Source organism: Bos taurus, chromosome 19, assembly GCF_002263795.3.
Source record: "Bos taurus isolate L1 Dominette 01449 registration number 42190680 breed Hereford chromosome 19, ARS-UCD2.0, whole genome shotgun sequence".
Classification (NCBI taxonomy): domain Eukaryota; kingdom Metazoa; phylum Chordata; class Mammalia; order Artiodactyla; family Bovidae; genus Bos; species Bos taurus.
The window spans coordinates 54,559,175-54,582,894 of NC_037346.1; the positions used below are offsets into that span (position 1 = coordinate 54,559,175).

At 55.3% G+C, this 23,720-nt stretch overlaps 1 protein-coding gene across 7 annotated transcripts in view; it reads right to left on the reverse strand.

Annotated features, from left to right (window-relative positions):
- SEPTIN9 (septin 9) overlaps positions 1-23,720 on the reverse strand; it is a 179,486-nt gene that overhangs the window by 62,162 nt on the left and 93,604 nt on the right. For 6 of the 7 annotated variants that reach the window (XM_010816599.4, XM_003587484.6, XM_010816598.2 and 3 more), the window contains one exon: positions 18,280-18,921. In XM_010816599.4, coding sequence (XP_010814901.1) covers positions 18,280-18,921 — 642 coding nt within the window. Of the gene's footprint in view, positions 1-4,622; positions 4,892-18,279; positions 18,922-23,720 lie in introns of those variants that run through there. The other variant, XM_024981029.2, reaches the window with a different exon arrangement.

A 23,720-nucleotide genomic window follows, 5' to 3' on the forward strand; every position in this document is an offset into this window, starting at 1 on the left:
GGCGGAGAGGGTGCTGTTTCCCCGATCAGGAGGCCCGGGGTATGGACTCAGGAGGAAACGGCTGTGCTGAGAGGGGTGGAAGGCACCCAGGACAGCTCAGAGAGGGCTGGGGCTGAGGAGGTGACTGAGGACCTCCCCTCCCTCCCCTGTCCCCCCAGAACCCTGGCTCATCTGGATATGTGGTTCTCTGCCACGCCCGCCCACGGGCGCTCACAGACCTTAACTTCTCAGAGGGAACACCTCCCCTCGCATCACACTTCATACCTTAGGACACACAGGCTGGAGCCCGGCAGAGCTGGGCAAACCCTACAATTTCACAGCTCCAAGCTAGACAGAGGGATGTGCTCCACACACAGACCCTGAGCATGGTGCGTGCGTCTGCTGGCCGGGAGGACCGGTGGATGGCCGGGTAACTGGCAGATCGTGTGCAGAGCTGGGGAGGCAGGTGGCTTGCCGGCCTACGGACATCCAGCGTGCAGAGTGGATGCTCTGCCTGGAGTGACTTCCCCCTCCATTCCCGGGAAGTGTGACCCCAACCCCACCCCCACCCGGGCTGTTCCTGGAGCCCTGCCCTCCCTCTCCCAGAGCAGCGCTGACCCCGCACCATGTGCGCCGGGCCTGGGAAGATGGACCCGGCTGTGGGAGGTCGTGCCGCCTGAGGACTGAGTGTGCAGGAGGACCCAGCTGCACAGGAAGCTGGGCCACAGGCCTCCGGAAGCCTCTGGGTTTTACAGGCCAGACTCCCAGGGTCTGTTGCTGTGGGGCCCTCTCCTGCAGCCGGGGAGCCCTTGACCCACACCTGCGGGCTCCATAGATCCAGGAGACGGGATGTGGCTGTGTCCCCGGGGTGGCCACCCCCCCAGACAGCAACTCTGCCTACAGTCACCACCTCTCCTGGTCCGTTTCAGCTGTGGGGACACTGTCCTGGAACTGCCTGCAGAAGGGGCCTCAGTCGAGGTGGCCGACCAGAGGCTACCAGAGTTGCACAGAAACCACACACCTAGTTCCAAACCAGCCCTGGCTCTGAAGTCAAACAGCCCCTGCGTTCACATCCAGAGCTGGGTCAGCCACTCCCAGCTGTGTGGCCGGGGGCAAGCGACTTAGCCTCTCTGGGCCTTGGTACCTTCTTTACAAATCACAACAGCAACTGTTTCTAAGGCTGCTGGGCAGATACATCCCATGAAGCACATAAAGCTGCCTCCAGGCCGGCACTGGAGCGTGTAAGTACACAGTGAGCGGTCACTGTGATTAATGAAATATTAATAAAGGCTAGGAAGGGAGTGACAGCCTCCCCACAGTGTCCCTAAAATGGAAACAAATCTGCGCAGCTCTCAAGAGCTGCAGAGCTCGAGCCAAGGGCAGGCTCCCAGGCCTCGCTTCCAGCCCCGTCGGGCGATTCCCCTGCAGAACGCTGGCTCCTGGTTGCAAGCTGGGCCCGGGGCAGGACGCCACCTCCAGATGATCTCATAGCTGGCACCTGCTTCCCAAGCACATGGCCGGACTTTCCAGATCTTTCCTCCCCTCTCTCTGACCTTTCCCGACTCTCTCACCCCCACACACTTTCTTAGTCACTCTCTCCTTTCATTCCTGTTCAAAAACAAAAAACAGAGGCCAAATGTGACAGCTGGCTCCCTGGAAAAGCTTCCCTGTAGCATGACCGAGTGGCAGTTACACGGTGGGGGACGTGGTGCTGGGAGGGGTCCTCACTGCAGAGGCTCATCTCGGGGTGGAAGGGCACAGTGAGGGGGTCACCAGGACCCCCAACCCCCCATCAAGACCTGGCCTGGGACCATGTGGCTAAAGCCTCCTGGGCAGACTACGTGCACGCACGCACGCACACACACGGTCATATGGTCACAAACACTGCATCAAGTTCACCATCTTTTAGAGTGGGATGAGGGTTGACCTGGTGGGTTCCCAAGTAACCTGTACACAAAACTTTCAAGGGGACTGAAGTTTCTCATCTACCCACGGCATGGCCAGGAGGCAGATGTGACCTCAGAGCCCACGGGTCTCCCCAGTGCCCGCCATGGAGCTGAGCCCTGACAAGGATCCCAGAGGGAGGAGGGGAAAGTGTTAAAAGGCACAGGGGAGGGGTCAGAGCCGGGTTAGTAACTTTCTTTGCAGAGTTGCTGCCTCCATGCCTCCTGCACAGACGCTGGTCCCTAAAGACTGGATTTGGGCCCAGGAAGCTGCATTCAGATTCAGAGGTAACCGCCCCGCTTTGGAAACACAGACCTGGAGAGTAAAACTCAGACCCAACAGGTAGTAAGAGCTCTGCCACGGGGTCTCAGCCCATGGGTATCAGGGTCCCCAGGTCCATGAAGCCAGGAGGCTCGCTTCCTCGGACCAGCCCCAAACAATCCTGGGGAAGAGAGGGCTGCAGGGGTATACAGGGGTTGAGGAGACGCCTTTCCAGGGTCCCCTGGCTCCTCTAAGCCCCTGCTTTCTCTCTGGTTGCTCCCACCCTAAGCTCCCAGGCAGAAATGTGGGGGCCTGCTCCCAAGGCCCAGACAAGAAATGAGGGGAAGTGGAGACAGAAGCACCCCTCCCAGTCCCCTGGGCCATGCTGATGGGCTGACCTCCCAGAAAGCCACGCTGTGGCCGCTACTGTCCTGGCCGCCCTGCCCAGCCCCGAGGCAGTGCTGACAAGAGTGGAGATGCTGTGTTTCTCGCTGCTTCTCCACTTGACTCTCTTCTGTCCTGAGGGCCCCACCCACGGTGTCCAGCAAGAAGGGACATTACCCTGGGCTGTCCAAGGTAATGGCCATCAAGACCCGAGCCAACCCCTGGGAATAAGACTCGTCCACTTCACTTCATTCCCGGGCCCTAGTGCAGTTAGAAGCCCCCAGGGAGAGGCGCCCGCATTCACGCATCCCTCCTCCACCCATCTCAGCGCCTTGCTCAGCTCAAGCAGGCGGAACCACTCCAAGCTCCAGAAAGATCAATGGCCCTGGAGTGCCTGTAGAGGCCCTGCTGTATACAAAAAAGCTGCTCTGGGACCCACGGGGACCGCCAGAGCCAGGGAGCAAACCCGGCAGGCAGGGACTAGAGTCTTCCCCCTCTTCCAGGGCCCACCATGAGACCACAACCGGGGGTCTCACGTCAGCCCCTCTCCAACAAGGAGGCACACCACGCCTGCTCCCCTCCTCCCCCTCCCCCAGCCCAGCCTGAACATCTCCCGTTGGCTCTTCAGCAGAACTCAAGCTGGTCTTACAGGGAGGAGGAGGAGGAGGGAAGATGAGGAAGGCAGGGCTGGGCGGATCTGGGCTGGGCTGGGCTGCAAGCCATAGCAAGCTCCCTGCAGCTGTGATCAGCGGGGAGAAACGGGACTTCCAATCTGTTCCCGCTTTCCCCGACAAATTATTTTAAACTCCAGGACAGGTAGGGGGCTAGAGGAAACGGGGGAGTCCCAGAGTCCCTCATTTCTTCTAACTGGAGTTTTCTTTCACTCCATCATCTCGTTCTGCCTTCTGAAAGAAGGAGGCCAGAGGAGGGTCCCAGTCTGGGTTCTTCCACATCCCAGCCCAAGCTCTGGGGCAGGGACCCGGTTTCATGGGTCAGCCCTGCTCCCTAGCCCTGGGGTGGCCAGGGCTGGCAGAGAGCCTCTCCCAAGGTTCACATCCAGATTATTAACAACTGTGGGGCCTTAGGCAAGTGGCCGGAGCTCCCTGTGCCTTGGTTTCCTAATCTGGAAAACAGGAGCAACGGGGCACCCAGATGCCAGCCTTATCTTGCCGGAGTGGTCAGGCCAGTCATTATTATCAACTGCTCGGTCTGCTTCCCTGGCTGAGATCAGGATTTCCCTACCTGTCGCTACCGGGATCTGGACCTGGAAAGTCTTTTAGTGTCAAGCCCCATCCGGTAGGTGCCTCTGCCAGCTGGCCTGCCGCAAGGGGAGAAGGAGAAAGCCAAGGGAGGAGCCGAGCGTGCGTGAGGAAGGAACAGGCAACAGGGAGGACCCACCCAGGGCCCCACCACCCACGCAGCAGGAAGGTGGCTCAGAACAGTCCCCCGGCCCCAACCAAGCCTCATCAGCACACTGGACCTTCTGGGTCCTATAACAGAATCACCCACCCCTGGAGCCAGAAGTCTCGCTGGCTTGAAGGCCCAGGTGGGGCCAGTACAGGTGGGACTGCCCAGGCATCATGGGGACAGGCACCGAGGCCTGGGAACCCACGCCAGCCACAGAGCATAAATATCTGCCCTGAGCAAGCATGCATAATAAGCAAGGACGTGGGCGGAGGCAGCCTTGCTGCTAAATTCAATATCAAGAAATGCCACTTCCAATTCACTGACCGAGGCTTTCTTGGCTGAACAGAAAGTCCATTGATAGAGCCACTAAATAAATCACCCACCTCCCTAAAAGCTGGGATGGGGGTTCAAGGTCTGCCCCATTCCTGCACCAGCTCTTCCACACAGTGGCCCTGCAGCCTGTCCACCGCCTGTCACCCTCCCTAGAGACACAAGAGTGGCCAGGTCTGCCTCCACCAGCCCCCAACAGCCACAGAAAGAAGTGGGGACGTGCCTACCCACTCACCCTCCTCCATCGCGGCCTCCCAGCCCTGCCCCACACCAGAAAACCAGGGCCCCCACGTCCTGGGGCGCCAGTCTGAACTTACCTGATAGGAGGTGGGGGTGCCTGAAACCCAGGCGGGCGGTGGAAGGCCGCGGCTGCAGGGCCGTGTTTCGGGAGGTGCCCCAACTCTCTGTAACTTGAGCCCTGGGTGCCTCACCCATCAGGCACTAGATAGGCATTACTCAGCAGGTAAATAAATGGGCAGGGAGCCACAGACCTCAGGAAAGCCGGCCTCAGGCCAGAACTAAGGAGCGAGGCTCAGCCTGGGGGTGAAAACACAGCCCCTTTCTGGGCTGGGCTACTAGACTGTGCAGGGAAGCTGACTCCGAGGGAGCATACAGCGGTTACGTCATGACTCAGGCGTGCCCTGGGGTCACCAATGACAATGATGACCATGGGTGTTACCCCCCGTCCCAGCTGGGCTCCTCGTCCCCAGGCAGAGGAGAGAGAGGACTCGCTGAGTTGTGCCTGAGGCTGCGTCTGCAAGGGTGACCTGCCCAGGGAGGGGCCAGAGCCCCGCTGTTCACACAGCAGCCTTCTTGCCCACTTCGGGGATCTCCCAGGGTCTCTGGATTCTGCTCTGCCAAAAGTAAGGCGAGGCGTGAAGTCTGGACAGGGCCAGACGAGAGGAAGTGGGCCTGGAGACACTGAGGAGAGAGGACTTTCTCGGGCTGGACTTTGCAGTCCAGGGACCAGGAGACTGGGGGGTGGGAGGGTGGGGAGCTCAGAGGCAGGCAGGCAGCTCCCTGGAACGTGACAGGTAGCCCTCCCCAACTCTGGGCTGTGGACACCACAGTTAATGATTTCCAGCTCCTCCTGAGCCACAAGAGCCTCATCTCAGACCAGACACGCCCCTCGCAGCCAGTCCCACGGCCCTGCATGGAAGGCAGGATCCACAGGGCTCAGATAAAGGGCAGGGCTCCCGCCAGTGCCTAACCATGCAGAGGCCGTCTGGAACTGAATCTGCTGTTCTGCCGGCTCGGGGAGCCCCCAGGAGGAGGGAGCTTTGGGAGGAACACATGAAAACCTCAAGGGACAGGCAGGAAGGGAGGAGACCCTGTTGCATCCTCAGGGTCTCAGAAGGCAGAACAAGCAGAGCTGGAGACCAGGGGGGCAACCGAAGCCTGCCAGGACTGCCTTCCCACCATCAGTAGCCCAGGACCCACGAGAGGGTGCCCTGCAGCGGGACTCCCAGTGGGGCAGGGCTGCTCCGTCACCGCCCACGTCCATAGCAGGGCAAGGCCACCCACTGCAGACAAGAGGCCACAAAGGCGCCGTGGGGGCGGCCCGACCTCGGAGCTGGGGCTCCAGCACGGGTGATCTCAGGTGCCACCCCCCACCGGGAAACGGAGGACCGAAGAGCAGCCCCTACCCACCGGGTCCCACCGATGGGAGGTCACCCGAGCGCCCACCTGGTGCCTCGTGACACAGGACAAACCCAGCGGTCACAGCGGACTATCTTCTTCAACCTTCCCGGCCAACACTCGAAGCCGCCTGCAGGAGGCGCTCTGCTGGTGGGGGGGAATCACCCCAACCCACCAGGAAGGCTGGTTCCTGGAACCCCAAGACTTGGGGCTGAGGAATATTCAGATACTTGCAGTTAGGGAATAAAGTATGGGGGTATACCTAAGAAAACCCCCAAAGGAACAAGAATATATACATGCGTATGTATATGTTACTTTTAAGATAGTAACCATTTGTGCAACACTAATGGCTTCTGTATAATTAATTTCCATTTGACATCCCCTGTCTGGTCTAAAGTCATCAGGAGTTCCCTAACAGTTTCAATTAGAAATCCCCACCTTCTTCCCATTCCATGGGAAATTCTAGACACACAAGGATACACTGTTTCCATAGCTGACTCCACACCAAGGTTCAGCCCCTTTCTGATTTCGTGACTTGGACTCTATTCCGGCGGCTTCTATCTCAGAGCACAGTGAACTTGGGGGAAACTGATCCGTCTGTCAGAATCACTGCCCCACCCCAGGGCCCAGTTCTGAGAGCCCACCTGGGCCCCCTCGATCTCCTCTCTGTCCTGCGGCCGCGTCCGCAGCCCCACACACCTGCCTCCTCCCCACTCCTCAAGGCTCAAGCAGCCTCTATTTACCTTCCGCAAATCATCAAGGGCCTTCCCCCCATCACCGGCCCCCCACCACCTGGAGCGGGGCTGCACCGGGCGACAGCCAGGGACACAGAAGGTAGTAATAACCACAACTAGCATTTAGTCATAAGCACTTCCTGTGCGCCCAGCTCAAAAATAATAATAATTAAAAAAATAAAAACAGTAGCCCTCAGGGCATAGTCATGACGCTCCAGGCCCTCACATCCATTCTCTCTACGGCTCCATGAGATTGTTCGGTAAGTGGGGAAACTGAGGCACAGGGGGGCGACCAGCCCGAGGCCACAACTACAGAAGCCTGCACACCCTAGGCTCACACCAATGAGCCCCAGTGCCACAACTACAAAGCCCACGGGCACTGAGCCTGTGCTCTGCAACAAGAGAAGCCCCCGAGATGAGAAGCCCGCGCACCGCAACGAGAGTAGCCCCCATTCACCCATGAAGAAACAAAGGCCCAGCTCAACCATAAATAAATAAACAAGAAAATACTGACATTTATTCATCTAGGATTTTCTTGCATGATTGTGATTCTGAAAAGCACTGCATGAAAATACTATTTTTCTTGATTCCTAAGTTTTTTGGGTGCCCCCTCCCCCATAAACTCTGTGAGTGCCTCACTTGCCCCATCTCTGCCCTGCTCTTTTTGCTTTCCCCACCGACCTCCAGGTCTCCACACCCATGACCTCCAACCCAGGACCACCCTGGTTATAGTCACAGCCTCCTGGTGCCTCGAGTAATTCCGGAGCAGCCTCGCCTGCGTCACTGGCCTCTTTGGCCCTCACCACGGCTAACGTGCGTTATGTCACTGTTTGCTCTGTTCATCCTCTGCTTCCTCCCCTGAGCACATCACCCCAGGAGGACGGGGTTTTCATCTGTACGTACAGCATCCGCACATTCCTTAGTGCTGCAAACAGAGCCTGGCACATGTCATCTCTCAGCCTTTCTCGAATAAACAAACACTCCTGGCATGATAATCTCTAGGAAATCTGACCAGGCCCTGGCGAAACACTTCTGATGGATGGGCCCCACAACACAGCATCTGGCCCCATCTCTGAGCTGGCCCTCCTTCAGCCCACCATCTAAGCCAGGATACAGTCACAGGCTCCTGGTGCCACGAGTAATTCCAGAGCACCCTCGCCTGCGTCATTGGCCTCTTTAGCCCTCACCACGGCTAATGTGCGTTAGCCCAAACTCTAGGTCCTGAAAACTATTTAGTGGGTCATAACCAGCCATTTTTTTTTAATGTTTAAAAATAACACATTCATAATAGGCAAAAGGTAGAAACAACCCAAATGTCCCTCAACTGACAAACAGATCAACACAATGTGTTCCGTCCATAAATGGAATATTACTCAGCTAGGAAAAGGGATGCGGTTCGGAGTTCAGCATGCAGGAACTTTGCAACGCTCCACAAAGGGAAGGAAGCAAGTCACAGAAGACCACAGGTCGTGTGACCCCAACTCTAAGAAATGTTTAAACCTGCAGACAGAAAGGTGGCCACTGATTAGACCTGGGAAAAACGGGGTGGGGAAGAGGAGGTGACAGCTTGATGGTACAGAGATTCTTTTCGAGGTGATGAAAACGGCCTAAAATTGGATGTGGCAATGGTTGCACAATCCCGTAAATAACTAAAAACCATCGGATTGTACGCTTTAAATGGAAGAACCGAATGGTATGTGAACTGGATCTTAATAGAGCTGTTTTTAGAAAATAAGTAAAGCTCCCCCACCCAACCCAAGAAGCACAGCAAGTATCGGGGCACAGCAGGCGCACCCCTGAAGAATTACTCCATGGAAATACTGTTTCATTTGTATACACACCACACACACACACACATCTACACACGTGTGTCCTGGTCTGTGGTGTAAAACATACTTCTTATTGGGGGCTACAGTCCAAAATAAGTTTGAAAACCACTCTCCGGGCAACATCAAACTTGGGATTCCAGCATGCCAATGGCACTTCACCTGCCTGGACCACTCTGCCCTCTTCAAGACCAAGGTTCCCTAACCTCCCCCACTCACTGCCTTCAAGAGTCTCTGTTGGCGGGGTTGGGGGGCCTCCTGCTCAGGGTGCCACAAGCCTCTGGACTCGTCCTTCTCAGAACACATGTCACATTGCACTGTCTGTGTATTTCAGGGGGAGTGTCCCCAGGCCATGGGCCATGTCCTGGGCACCTATGCACACTTTCCTCTGCAGACAATGCCAGGCCTGGGGAAGCAGCTCAGGGGCACAGATTGATGGTGGCAATTACGGGGGCCTGACCCCAGTCCCCCCCTCCACGTCACTGCCCCTGAACAATCTGAGGGTTTTTTTTTTAATTTCTGGTTTATTTATTTATTCATGGCTGCACTGTCTTTGTTGCTGCACGAGTGCTTTTCTCGAGTTGCAGTGGGGGTGGGGGGCTACTCTCTAGGTGTGGTGCACGGGCTGCTCACTGCGGGGGCTGTTCACTGCGGGGGCTGCTCTTGCTGCAGAGCACAGGCTCTAGGGTGCGTGGGCCTCAGTCGCTGCAGCTCGCAGGCTCCAGAGCACAGGCTCAGTAGTTGTGGTGCACAGGCTAGCTGCTCCTCAACATGTGCCATCTTCCCAGATCAGGGGTCACACCTGCGACTCTTGCACTGGCAGACGGATTCTTTACCACTGAGCCACCAGGGAAGCCCCTGAGGAATTTTACACAGCTTAAAGAATAACTTTCTAGAAAGAAAAAAAGATACAAAATAGGAGAAGAACCCCCCCCCCCAAATTCAAACGAACCTATGGAAAAAAAGACCTTTTAAAGGACAAGTCTCCCACAAAAGTATCTGGCTCAGATGGTTTCACTGGTGAATTCTTTAAAAGTTTTAACACAGAGATGATTTTGTAGCTGCTTAAAATGTTCCAGAATACAGAGGGAGGGGGAAAGAAACGCATCCAAATTATTTTTGCTAAGCCAGCAAGACACTGACACCAAAACTGATAGAAAGAGCAGGCGCACACACCCGCCCGCTGCGGACCGAGCTCACACGTGCATCATCTGTGTAAGAACTGTGCGTCCCCACCTCTCACCGCAAACCCAGATAAGTTCCAATGGGTTAACGATTTCAGTACCTAAAGATGAAACCATAAAAGTACCAGAAGAAAACTTTAGTGAATTTTTGCCCTATGATTTGGGAATGCAGGCGGCCTCTAAGCAGGACATAAACCCTTGCAAGAGAAAAGAAAAAGAAAAAACTTGACAACCTAAGGGATCAAAAATCTCGGTTTAGAAAAGCACACTAGAATTAAAAGTCAACGACTGGGAAATACACGGGCGACAGCTACAACAAAGGTGTATAGGAGCTCTTTAAAAGAAAAGTCAACGAGAAAAGGACTAACCACCCAGCTGGGGAGAAAGTAAACCAGGGACAGGAACAAGAGTTCACAGTGAACTGCGGGCCCTTGACCTGTAAAGAGAGGAAAGCTACTGGGCCCCTCACCTAATAAGAGAGGCACAGGATAAAACACCCATCAGACAGCCTTCTGCCTCCCCACCCACAGCAAGGGTCAACCTCTCTACTGTCACCATGAAACACTGATGGAGCTACTTTAGATGCCAACGTGGCAACAAGACCAACATTTTCAATATTCTTTGGTGCAGAAATTCCACCCCTAGAGGTCTATCCGAAAGTCACATGCGCACACATATAAGCATGAGAATGTTCATAAAGCCTTGTTGATCACAGATGAAGCCGGACAAGAAGGGCGGGACTGCGTAACGGCCGAGGACACAGCTATTACAAGGAACGCACCAAACCCACAGTGTCATTAAATGGGAAAGACACACACGAGCAAAATCCAGGACATAGAGCACGCCCCGCTGACCACACGGGCTCTCCTGGGGAAAGGGTTCGTTTTCACATTTCATGGGACCCTGTCTTCTCTTTTACCAACAGCCATGCACTGCTTTTAAGAATTGGAAGAGGAAAAGCCGACGGGGCAGAGAGGGCAAAGGGGACCAGGAATACAGAGCGGCACGTGACCCACAGGCTCAGGATAAAGGGGCAGCGCGCGAGGCCAAACCGCGCCCGTTCGTTAAGTAAGGCTGCATTTGGTTTTCGTTTGTGAGCTTGTTTAACCAAACCTCCCGGGGGGCTGGGGCCACACTGGCGGTCCTCACGTGTTAGCACATTTGTTCTAACGACACTGTGCAGGAGGAGTTAGGCCCATTCAACAAGGAAAAGGACTCAGCGAGCACAGGTCATCAGACCAGGGCAGGACAGGCAGCCTGAGGGCCACTTCTCCCACGGACAAGTGGACAAGGCCTCCCGGATGGCTTCCTGCTCGAACATTTTGTTTTAGAAGGAGGAAGATGGAATAGGTGATATCCGAGGCCACTTCTGCTTCCCAACTCCTTGCTGGGGCCAGCGCGGGTTTCTCTGAATTGCACTGGACAGAGCAGGGGTTCTCAAATCAGGTTCCCTAGAACCCTGGGGTTCCAGAGGGGGTGTGCCCAGTGGCAGCCTGGGAACAGGGAGGGGAGGTCCCCCTGCTCAGAGAACTGGATGCTCAGTCCTGGGTACGAGCTGCCCCTGCTCATTAACTACAACCAGTAGTCTGGGAACCCCTGGAATCCCAGGGGGCTCCTGTGACACCACAGAAAGGCCTGGGGCAGGGAAAGCCAAATCGGATAAAACACGGAAAGGAAGTCACACCTAGACCAGAGAAGGATCCCCTCCCCCACCCCCCATCAGCTCTCGGACCCACAGCCCTGGGTCCACACTTGATCACGTTGGGCCACCGGGAACCACGTGGCACCATCCTTCAGGCCTCCTGTCAGAACCTGGGGTCGGGGCAGGGCCGCCCACCCTGCGGGGCGCCGGGCAGGGGTCCCAGCTGCCCCCGCCCCTGGGACGCTGAATGCATCCTCTGTCCACAGAGCGTGGCTGTCTGGAGCGAGCGCGTCCCCCGGACAGCAGCCCCATTGTGCAGACACTGGCTCCCAGCAGCTGTTGGGCCTGAGAGGCCGCAGCTACGGACTCAGCCCCTCTCCTGGCAGCTGCTCAGCTTCTCAGGACGGGCACCCGGGAGGCCTCGCCCAGCTCCATCCCGGGGCCCATCCCAGGCTGGGTGGTCAGGGCCACAGCCTGCAAGCTGCAGGGAGGCAGAGCGGGGGCCCGCCTGCAGCCAGCGCCTGCCTGCCTGCCCAGCCCGCGCCCGCAGCTGTGCCCGGCTCTATTTAAGGCATTCCGCAGCTGCTCGGCTGCATTCCCTGGATGCACCCTCGCTCCTACCCCTCACCACCGGGCTGGGCTTGGCAGACAGCTGGGAAGGCCAGCAAGGGAGGTGGGTTGCTTTCTCCTGGGTCCTGTGCTTGTAGTCCCCATGGTTCCCCGCGTGGGCAAACAGGTTCTTCCCTGCTCTGCCCCAGTTCCCAACACAGGCACCCAGGTACACCTGGGAGGCGGCAGGCTCACCTGGTCTGCCAAAAAGCCATACCCACCACCAGAGGCGTGGGAGGGGTCTGATGTCCACCTTCCTCAAGGCTCTACGCATGACCAAGGATATTCCAGAGGTTTTAAGTCGGAGGAAGACCCTACCAAGACTCTTGCTGCGTCTGCCCCACCCCAAGGTCATGGCCACATCACAAGGGACCCCTGGCACCACACCTGGCTTGGCCATTGGGGGCTGGGCAGGTGCAGCTGCACCGGAGCGTTCAGACCATGACCACCCCTCTCCCTGCTACTTGGGCCAGCAGGGCCCACTCCTCTCTCATTTGACAGATCAAGAAATTGAGACTGGGAAGTAGTGGGGTAGGGGTGATGCGAAGCGGTGGCTCAGAACCAGTAGGCCGGTGGACTCGAGCCAGGACACGCCCAAGTACTCAGCAGGGCGCCAGTCTGGGGACACTCCACTCGTCACTCTGTCCGGTCACCCCGACCTCTCCCACAGCCCCCAGTGAGCATCCAGAGACGGCAAAGAACCAGACCCACGAGTGAGCGGCCAGTGCCCGCCTTATAAGGCAGCCTCGGGGAAACTTGGCTGGTGGAGCCAGGGGGGTGGCTCCCAGGGGAGGCAGAGCCAGGAGCCCGCCAGGCAGACGTGGGTCTGGGTCCTGGGGCCTATCCCCACCCAGAGCCACCCAGGCAGGGGCAGGGGGGCAGAGCAGGGACCTGGGAGAGGAGGCAAAGCCACTCCCACCCAGAGTCCAAGAGAGAAGCAAGAATGGAGATACCAAGTCCACGGACAGGCATCATCAATCTCAGAAACGAAGAACTCAGCACGCCAGAGTGGATCAGACCTGTGGGTTCTCGGTTGACCCAAAAAGTATCTGCTTGGTCCTTGGGGAGGTCCCATGGGGTCCCTGAAAGTCCCTGCATGGGAGACCATGAAAGGACCAGAGCAGGAAGAGCTGGGAAGCAGAGAGGTGTGAGCTACACAAGACGGTGAATCCACTTGGGGCCACCCCGGCAAATGAACAGTGAAGACTCAGAGTGGACATAGATTTTACTAGTGCTGTACTTTAGGGAGGTCAATCTAAGAGCAACTCAGCTGAGGTCCCAGGAGACCCTGTCCTGCAACCATGTCACAGTCTGGAAGGCTTCCTGGAGGTGGAGGCAGAGGGCTGAGTCTGATCAGAGGGCACAGAGCTCCCAGTTTCCCTGATCCTTTGCCCCTGCAGCACCAGCTGCTCCCCTGCCCCGGGGAGGGGACGGGTAGTGAGCACACGGAGAGCAGTCAGAGCAGGGCCTGCAGGGTAGGGGGCTTCTGGGAGCTGCCAATCCAATTCCCCACCCCCCACCCATGGAAGGGTGGAAGGGGATGGGAGCGCCAGGTCTGCAGGACAGATGGACAGGAAGTGAAGCCAAGGTGCCTGGAGAGGCTGGACAGACCAAAACCAGGGGAGGGGAAGGAAGGAAAAAACCGATGAAGCCTAAGAACAGGGACTAGGAGTGGGGGCGTTCAGACTCGGGGTCCCCCAGAAGCCCCAACAATAAATGCTGGGAATACCCCTTCATCAGGCTCTGACCTTCACCCGCACTTGCCCAGGACCTCAGGACTGGACGCACAAGGCCGAGCAGGTGAAGGTCGAATCCCCCAGCCCCCGGCAGGCCTTGCTTCCTCCTCCCAGTCCACGTCTCACCCTGTGTTACCTCCAGGCTCGCCCCACAGTGACTTCTGAAGTGCTGTTTTAAATGGAAAGCGTTCTCCCAAACAGACTCATCCAAGCCCTCACCTCCTCCAAACCCAAGCATCGTTCCTCGATAGCATCTGTCCAACCCCCGCCTGCTTCAAATACATCTAAGTGTTCTCAGCCTGTGAGCACTGCTCTCAGGGAGCTGCCTCCCCACCCAGCCTGTAAGACATGGAGGAGCAGGCTCAGCACACATGTGAATTCACACACAGGTACACACTCAACGGGCATGTACACCGACCCCCCAGGACAGAGGACAGCCGCCCTGGCCCATGGACCTCTCCATGCAGAGCCTGACGCCCATCTGCACAGAGGAGCTGTGGGTCTGGGCTTCGGTACCCCGCTCAGACACTGAAATTCTTTCCCCTGGAAAAGCCACACAGCCCCAGCCCCAACACTAGGCTCCCCAGAACCTCTGGACTGGGGCCTCAGCCAGGAAGGCTCCTCCCCACCCCTCTTTTCCTGGTTAAATCCCAGCAGTGTCTGCTGCTGGAGGAAGACATTTCTGGACGTGCCTGAGGCCCCACCCTGCCCACCCTGACGACCCAGGCCAGTGCAACCCTGAGGGGACACCCCCTGCCTGTCCCACCTCCCGCCCAGAGTGGGACCATCTCCTCGGGTATCCAGGGCCAAGTCTCATCAACAGCTGGATGGTTGACGACCGTCTCCCTAGTCACATCCTGTTTGACTCAACTGAGCGTGAACACCTCACCCCCAGGAGCGAGCCGCATCCGGCAGCAAAGGCCCTAGACCAACAGAAGAGCAGGAGGAAACGGCCTCCCGGCCACTCCCCAAACACAGGCCATGTGTCCTGACACGGTGCCTGGAGGGTGGGGTGGCTCTGCAGGGTCACGTCTGGGGAGACACACACTCACAGCAGGGCTGGAAGGGACCTCTGGTCCTGCCGCCAGACTGTCGCCCAGCGTCACGGGAAATTCAGTCAGCCCCTTGCCCCACCCGACCCTCTCGGTCAAACGCATGCCTTGAGAAGAAAGCGGCTGCTCCACCAACACCCCTACCCTCACCCTATCACAAGTCCCCATCACCACGGGAAAATTCTCATTTAAAAAGGAAAGTTACGGACTTCCCTGGTGGTCCAGTGGCTAATACTCCCTGTTCCCAATGCAGGGGCCTGGGTTCGATCCCTGGTCAAGGAACTAGATCCCACATGCTGCACCTAACACCTGGGGCAGCCAAATAAATATATAATTTTTTTTTTTTTTTTAAGAAAGAACTTAGAGCAGGAACTAGAGATATCTGTACACCCAAGTTCACAGCAGCTTTACTCACGACAGCCAAGCAGTAGGAGGACACAGGTGTCCATCAACAATGGATGGATAATCAAGTGACCAATGGCATTTTCCACAGAACTAGAACAAAAAATTTCACAACTCATATGGAAACACAAAAGACCCCAAATAGCCAAAGCAGTCTTGAGAAAGAAGAATGGAGCTGGAGGAATCAACCTTCCTGACTTCAGATTACACTATAAAGCTACTGTCATCAAGACAGTATAGTACTGGCACAAAGACAGAAATACAGATCAATGGAACAAGACAGAGAGCCCAGAAATAAACCGCTGCACCTATGGGCACCTTATTTTTGACAAAAGAGGCAAGAATATACAATGGGGCAAAGACAGCCTCTTCAATAAATGGTGCTGGGAAAACTGGACAGTTACGTGTAAAAGAATGAAATCAGACCACTTCCTAACACCATACACACAGATAAACTCAAAATGGATTAAAGACCTAAATGTAAGGCCAGAAACTGTAAAAAACTCTTAGAGAAAAATATAGGTAGAACACTCAATGACATAAATCAAAGCAAGATCCTCTATGACTCACCTCCTAGAGTAACGGAAATAAAAACAAAAGTAAATAAATAGGACCTGATTAAACTTAAAAGCTTTTGCACAGCAAAGGAAACTAAGCAAGGTGAAAAGACAACCCTCAGAAAGCGAGAAAACAATAGCGAATGAAACTGACAGAGGATTAATTTCCAAAATACACAAGCAGCCCATACAACTCAATGCCAGAAAAACAACTCAATCAAAAAGTGGGGAAAAGACCTAAACAGATATTTCTCTAAAGAAGACATACAGATGGCTAACAAACACATGAGAAGATGCTCAACATCGCTCATTATCAGAGCAATGCAAATCAAAACCACAATGAGATACCACCTCATACTGATCAGAATGGCCATCATCAAAAAGTCTACAATGAATGCTGGAGAGGGTGTGGAGAAAAGGGAACGCTCTTGCACTGTTGGTGGGAATGTAAATTGATATAGCCAATGTGGAAGATGGGATTGTGGAGATTCCTTAAAAAACTAGGAATAAAACCACCATATGACCCAGCAATCCCACTCCTAGGCATAAACCCTGAGGAAACCAAAGCTGAAAAAGACACATGCATCCCACTGTTCACTGCAACAGTGTTTAAAATAGCTAGAACACGGAGGCAACCTAGATGCCCACAGACAGATGAATGGTTAAAGAAGTTTGGTACATATACACAATGGAATATTATTTAGCAACAAAAAGGAACTCATTTGAGTCAGTTCTGATGAGGTGGATGAAGCTAGAACCTACTATTCAGAGTGAAGTGAGTCAGAAAGAGAAAGATAAATACCGTATTCTAACACACATACACAGAATCTAGAACAATGGTACTGAAGAATTTATTTACAGGGCAGCAATGGAGAAACAGACATAGAGAATGGACACGGGGAGACGGGAGGAGAGGGTGAGATGTATGGAAAGAGTAACATGGAAACTTGCATTCCCATATGTAAAAGAGATAGCCAACGGGAATTTGCTGTATGGCTCAGGAAACTCAAACAGGGGCTCTGTATCAACCTAGAGGGGTGGGACGGGGAGGAAGCTGGGAGGAAGGTTCAAAAGGGAGGGGATATACGTATACCTACGGCTGATTCATGTTGAGGTTTGATAGAAAACAACAAAATTCTGTAAAGCAATTATCCTTCAATTAAAAGAATTTAAAAAGGAAAAAATAAGAAATCGGCTTTCAAAGGAATTTTCAAAACAATAAATATGTATTGAGTACCCACACACACACACACAAAAAAAACCAATGGATGGATACGCAGTGTGGTCTATGCATATAATGGAATATTATCCAGCCTTGGAAAGGGAAGGAAATTCTGATACCTGCTGCAACATGGATGAACTCTGAAGACTTGCAAAGTGAAATAAACCAGACACAAAAGGACAAATATTCAGGATTACACCTACAGGAAGGACCCAGAGTAGTCAAACTCATAGAGACAGAAAATGGGAAGGTGGGCGCCAAGTGCCGGGGACTGGGGGAAGGTAATGGGGCCAGAGATTCAGTTGGAAGATGAAAAGTTGTGGAGATGGATGGAGACGGTTGCACAGCAACACAGTGTATTTAATATGCATGAACTGTACACTTAAAATCGGCTACAATGGTCAATATTATGTGTTTTACCACCATGAAAAATAATTTTTAAAAGGTTAATCAAAAACCCAGAATGTTCTGCCTGTCCAACCCAAGGGACACTTACTGAACATTTACTGAGCTCCGAGTCCCAGGATTACAACTGGACCCAGCTTTCATCAGGCTCACAGCTCAGCCGGCACCTTAACACAGCCTGTGGGGCCAAGACCCTCATTGTGGGGCAGGGGGCAGCAATGGTGTTTCACGGGACAGCATCATGTCCCCTGTGAGCTCCCCGTGAGCACAAGTCTGGGTCTGGACCCTCCAAGGACAGTAGCCACGCCCTCAATCGCCCCCCAGCCAGCAGAAGAGCCCTGAACAGAGTCATGGGCAGGAATCACGGGGCTCCCTGGCCTGGGACCCCTCCTGGCAGCCCTGAAAACCCTAGCGTGCAGAGATGAGACGCTGTCATCTTCCCTTCCCGTCTGGGCACAATCCTCCCTCCTTTGGGAGGAAGACCCTCCAGTGCAGGAACCGCCCCCTCCTACCTCCCGCAGCCTCTGCCCTGGGGGCACCTGCAGGGCACTTGTCACCCTTCTAGAACCCGAGCCTGCCTCTCCAAGGCCCAGGGACCACCGACCACCAGGACCGTGAGAGCCTGTCCTGGGGTCTCACAGCCATCCCACCCCAACACGAGCCTGTCCTGGTTCCTGCCCCCACATCCTGGGGTCACAGCCATGGTTACACCACGACCCTGTTGACCAATTAAAAGGGGACCCTCACAACCCAGAGATTCTTTGCAGAGTCTAACTGAAATCCAACTTGCTGCACTGTGGTCCACCATGGGACAGAAAGAGCCCCCCAGTCCTTGCCCCTGAGATTTCAGAAGCATAAGCCACGCCTCAACTCAATATTCAGCTTCTTTCTCCAAGATTCCAAGGCAAATACAGCTCCCCACTCCCCAAGTCATCACAGCACAGGTGACTGGCACCTTGCTACTCACCCTCCTGGCTCTTGGGTGGGATCTCGGCCACGGGGGGCTGGGGCTTGGGCTCCAGCCTGCTCTGCAGCTGAGACATCGGGGCGAGTTCTGAATTCTCCAGGCTCTGGGGTGGGATGGGGGAGGCGGGCCCCTCAGCTGGCTTGGGCACCTGGATCTCGACCCTCTTGGGGGCTGCGTCAGCGGCAGGGGCAGCGGGCACCTCGGGCATCTTAGAGGCCGGGGTCTCCATCCTCCGGTGGGCTGACTCCTGGGGCTTGACTATGGTGATCTCCGTCCTCCGGGGGGCAGGCTCCGGCGTCTTGTGGCCCAGCGCCTCGGCCCGCTTTAGCCCGAACCGGGACGGCCCGGCGGTGCCGGCGTTCTCTACCTGCTTGGACGAGATGTCGATGGAGATCTCGGTGCGCCGAGACACAGGCTCAGCCTTGGGCCCAGAGAGCTCGACCCTCCGCAGGGCGGCCTTGGGGGATCGCTGGCTCAGGGAGTCTACATGGCGGGCTGCAGGCTCTGAGTTCTTCACACCCAGGTCCTGGAATTTCTGTGTGGAGCTGGCCACAGAGGACCGGAGCAGGGGCGTCTGGACCCTCCGGGGTGGGGTGGAGTTGGGCGTCTCGACCTCCTCGACCTCAAAAGATCTTTTCAAGGCTGGAAGATAAAGCGAGGAGAAGGTGATGAGCAGATGGCTGGGGAACATCTGGAAACATCCTGCTAGCGGTGAGCATCAGAAGGCAGCCGGCGTGGGGCTAGTGCACTGGGACAACCCAGAGGGATGGTATGGGGAGGGAGGAGGGAGGAGGGTTCAGGATGGGGAACACTTGTATACCTGTGGCGGATTCATTTTGATATTTGGCAAAACTAATAACAATTATGTAAAGTTTAAAAATAAAATAAAATTAAAAAAAAAAAAAAAAGGAGGCAGCCGGCGGGGAGGCTACAGCGACGGCCTGTTTCACAGAAGAAGATGGGACAGGGGTACAAGAGGGAAGACTCCTGTGCCCTTTCACCTCTCAGGAAGAAAAGGTGACAGTCCCATTCTACTAGGGGCTGAGGCACGAGCAGCCACATGTTCTGGGAGAGACAGAAAAGACTGAAGCTTGGAGGACTTCTCTGTCCTGACGTGGCAGTGGCCCCACCAGCTACATTTTCTATAAGGATGCTCCAGCTCAAGAGCGGATTTTGATTTCTTTCCTGTCATGGCCACAATTACCCTTCATCACCTCCACCCAATACGGACAGCATCAGCAACCACCACCACCACCAACAGATGGGAAAGTGAAAGTGTTGCTTGCCTAGTCATGTCTGACTCTTTGTGACCCCATGGACCACAGCCCACCAAAGATTTCTTTGTCCGTGGAGTTCTCCAGGCAAGGATACTGGAGTGGCTTGCCACTTCCTACTCCAGAGGGTCTTCCCAACCACAGGATCGAACACAGGTCTCCCGCACTGCATGCAAATTCTTTATCGTCTGAGCCACCAAGGAAGCCCATCAGATGGGAGATGCCCCGAATAACAACAGCCAGTAAGAATCGCGATGGGAATGACGCCATCATATCAATGTCAGCAGGAACAGCCAACGCTGGGACGTTTAACAACAGGCAAGGCACTGGGCTGACCATGCACAGCCACATTTGCTCCCTACCCTAACCCCATAGTGTAAATAACGCTACAATCCCCTGATACGGATGGGAAAACTGAGGCCTGGGCACTTAAGTAACGTGCCCGGCAGCGTGGAGTGAGCAGAGCCGGAAGACTCATCTACCTCCAAGGCCCAGGGTTCTAACCACATGGCTGTCCACAGAGATCCCGGCGAAGTCCACACCACTGTGGATTTCTCAGTCCTCGGCCCCGGTGGCATCTGCCTCCACCCTGTACTACTTGCCCCAGCCGGACCCAGGCCCATGTGGGACGGTGACCACCCAACTCCCACCCCACACACAGCCTGGCGCTTCCGCCTGGCCCCCCGCCATCTCCACCAGGGTCCGTCCACTCCCTCCAAGGTGCTGGGGACGGTGCCTGAGAAGCGGCCAGCCCCATGGTCCCTGCAGCCTCACTGCAAACGAGAACCAGCTGCTCCCGGTTATAAAGACCAGAGCAGGAAGGGGCCCACGTGGCAGGAACACTCACCAGCTCCATCCAGCCTGGGCCCTCAGCGACACACAGGGTCTCTCCCATCGCCTCCCCACCTCGCAGCCCCAGTAACCCAGGGTTACAGGGACCAGCCCCGCCCCCGTTTCCTCCCCTAATTCTCAGGGCATCTGAGCATCCCCTCCTGTCAGTCTTCCTTCCTCCAAATTCCCAAAGAGCCCTCACCTCTTCTCTATAGACAGAACCTCCTTCAGAAGACCAGGGTGTGATGGGTGGCTAAGTGGGTGGGTGGCCAGGGGAGTATGTGTTGTGAAGCGCTGGATGTAAGAGGAAGCCAAGGGGACCCCAGACTCTGACACCCGACCACCAGTACTATCAGTTCCTCAAACGCAGTACCCCTGGGGGGACCCTCTCTAAGCCCTAGGCACACCTCCTTCTCAGTGGACAGAGGGCACAAAATCCTGGCTTGCAAAGCTCAACCCTCCCTGAGGCCCTGTAGGGACGACCGGAGAGGGAACTGTGCAGATTCGGGGAGAAATCTGGATCTTTTATTTTTTAATATGTAATCTCTTGATTTTTAAATGCTGGCACAAACGAAGCAAAACAACCTCTTTAAAAACGCTGTGTGGCTGAACAAAATCACGTCCGTGGGCTGCAATCAGTTAGTGGGCCCCACCGTGACTTGACTTCACTTCCGGATTGATCAGTTTCATGGCCAAGGGCGGCAGGGAAAGCCCGTGCAGGGACCCCAACCTGGCACAGCTCCGCCTCTCACCAGGGGCTGTCCAGCAAGATACCGCCGGGTGCAAACCATGCATCCAAAGAAGCCTGAAGTGCCGGAGAGAGAGGTCAAGTAGCTGCTAAACTGGCCAGAAAGTCCAGGGCCGAGTGCCCGGAACTGTGATCTCTAGTGGTTCCCAGGGCCTCCCGTGACATCTGGTCTACCCCCGCCCCGAGAGCACTGTCCAAATTCTCCTCGATAGTGGCTCCTGTCTGTCTGTGAGCTCCCTGAAGGAGGGATCCATGCCCCACCCACCTCAGCACATGCATGTCCAGGACTCCTTGGTGTTAACTCCTTGGGGCTGAGTTGGGAAGAACAGGAACTAGGTGGGGTGAGGGCTCTTTGCCAGGTTTGCCCACAGGAATGAAACGACCTGTGAGGCCTGGCGAGGCCTGTGCCCCTGTTTGAAAGAGCCCCCTCCCTGCAGAGCCCCCTCCACTGTGACTCACAAAAATTAAGACCCTGCACCAAAGCAAAAACCTCTCTGCCCCAACCATCCACAGTCCCGCTTTGGCAATGAGTTGGAACCAGACCAGCATGTGCACAGATCACTGCTCCCCAGGACACAAAATCTCCACCAAAAGCACACGCCTAGCCCCACCACCATCCTCTCCTTTCTCGGCTGTTCTTCCTGGCTTTGGTGTTTCTTCCTTGCTCACGCCACTCCCTGGCCCCACGCTATCAGCAAGCTTAGCATTCGGCTATATTATCCATCCAGACATTGACTGCCTGGCACTGCCAGCCACCCTGGTTAGTCTAGTTCTCTCCGAGAAGACAGGGGCTGTTTCCACCATCAAGACGGTCACTGCTCAGCAAACCTCCAGGGCTGATGGGGTACCCTTGATGGCTTACACCATGCCCACAAACGAGCACTCCTCTTCCCCTCCTTCGAGGATTCCAAGTCACCCCAAAGCCAGGCTCACTCTTGCCTCCTCCCAGAGCCTGCCCAGGCCCCTGCAGTTCACAGCACTCTCTCTTGTGTCATCCTGGTCACCCCAATCCGCTAGGACTGGGAAGAGAGCCGGGGTCCTCTCCTCCGTTACACGAGCCAGCTCTCCATCCCTTCCTAGGCCTCAAGTGCGTTCTCTTCACAACTCAAGAGGCCAGACTGGACCACAGGTTTGTAACTGTGGGCCCAGGGAAGGCAGGCACCAGGACTTTAACCCCCATCTCACACTGAGAAGTTGCACTTTGAACAGCATCCCCCCAAAGATTATATCCCAGTCCCTACCCTAGAACTGAGAGAGTGACCTCCTTTGAAAAAAAAAGTCTTTGCAGATCTCAAGATGAGATTGTCCTGGATTTAGGATGGGCTGTAAATTGCATAATTCCCGGATGGTTCAGTGGTAAAGAATTCGCCTGCAATGCAGGAGCTTCAGGAGACGTGAGTTCAATCCCTGGGTCAGGAAGATTCCCCTGGAGGGGGAAATGGCAACCCACTCCAGCATTTTTGCCTGGGAAATTCCATGGATAGAGGAGCCTGGCGGGCTACAGTCCATGGAGTCACAGAGAGTTGGACACAACTGAGCGACTTAGCATGCACACACGCTAAGTCCTAGAAGTGTCTTTATCAGAGAAAGAAGAGGGGGAGCTGAGACACACAGAGGAGAAGGTAATGTGATCCCAGAGGCAGAGACTGAAGTGGCGCAGTCCAAAGTCAACAATGCCTGAGCCACCAGAAGCTGGAAGAGGCCAGGAAGGATTCTTCCCTAAAGCTAGCCCTGCTGACACCTTGATTTCAAACTTCCGGTCTCCAGAACCATGATAGTCAATTTCTGTGTAAGCTATGCGGTTTGCTGTCATCTGTTACAGCAGTCACAGGAAGTTAACACAGGGACCATTAGATGGATGAAACCTCTGGGCTACAAGGTTGTCTGGGGCCCTTCCTGCGGGTGCTGTCACCCAACTCTGCACCCAGCCCCAATCCAGCCCCAACCACACTCAACAAACGCCCAACAGCCAGAAGGATGGAAGCGTGGCCGAGCTCCAGAAAACTGCTGCATCAGGGACCCAGGAGAGGAAAAGCAGCCTCCTTTTTCCTTTCCCAGAATCACACGAAACCCCAGCCGGTAGAAGTCATCACAGAATAACATCGCTCTAGATTTGCCCCAAAATATTCGGTGATGTAACCAAAGATCATTTTTTTTAAGGCAGACTCTGCAAGGGACGCCCCGGGAGCAGCTGTCTCTACACAGAGGATGTCGTGACATGATGAGCACCCAGCTGGGAAAAATTAGGAGGTGGCTTGTCATGAAGCTGGCAGGACAGGGTCCTCTAGTATCCCGTCCCCCGTGGGCATCCTAGAAACATGCTCCAGTCCTGCCCACACACGCACAGCCACCTCTCCCTTCCCAGGGTCAAACTCTCCCTGCCAACACCCTCCATTTCCTCCTTGGAGAATGGGTATAACTCACCATGGCAGCGAGTATTTTTTTCACTTTACTCTTCTCCCTGCTCCCGGTAGAGAGGCAGGCAGCCCAGGGTGTCCACATGTGGCCGTGGAAGCCAACAAGAGTGTTCAGGAGCTGGTCATTTTGCAGAATGGACGCCCCTAGGTGACCACATCTGATGACCGGCT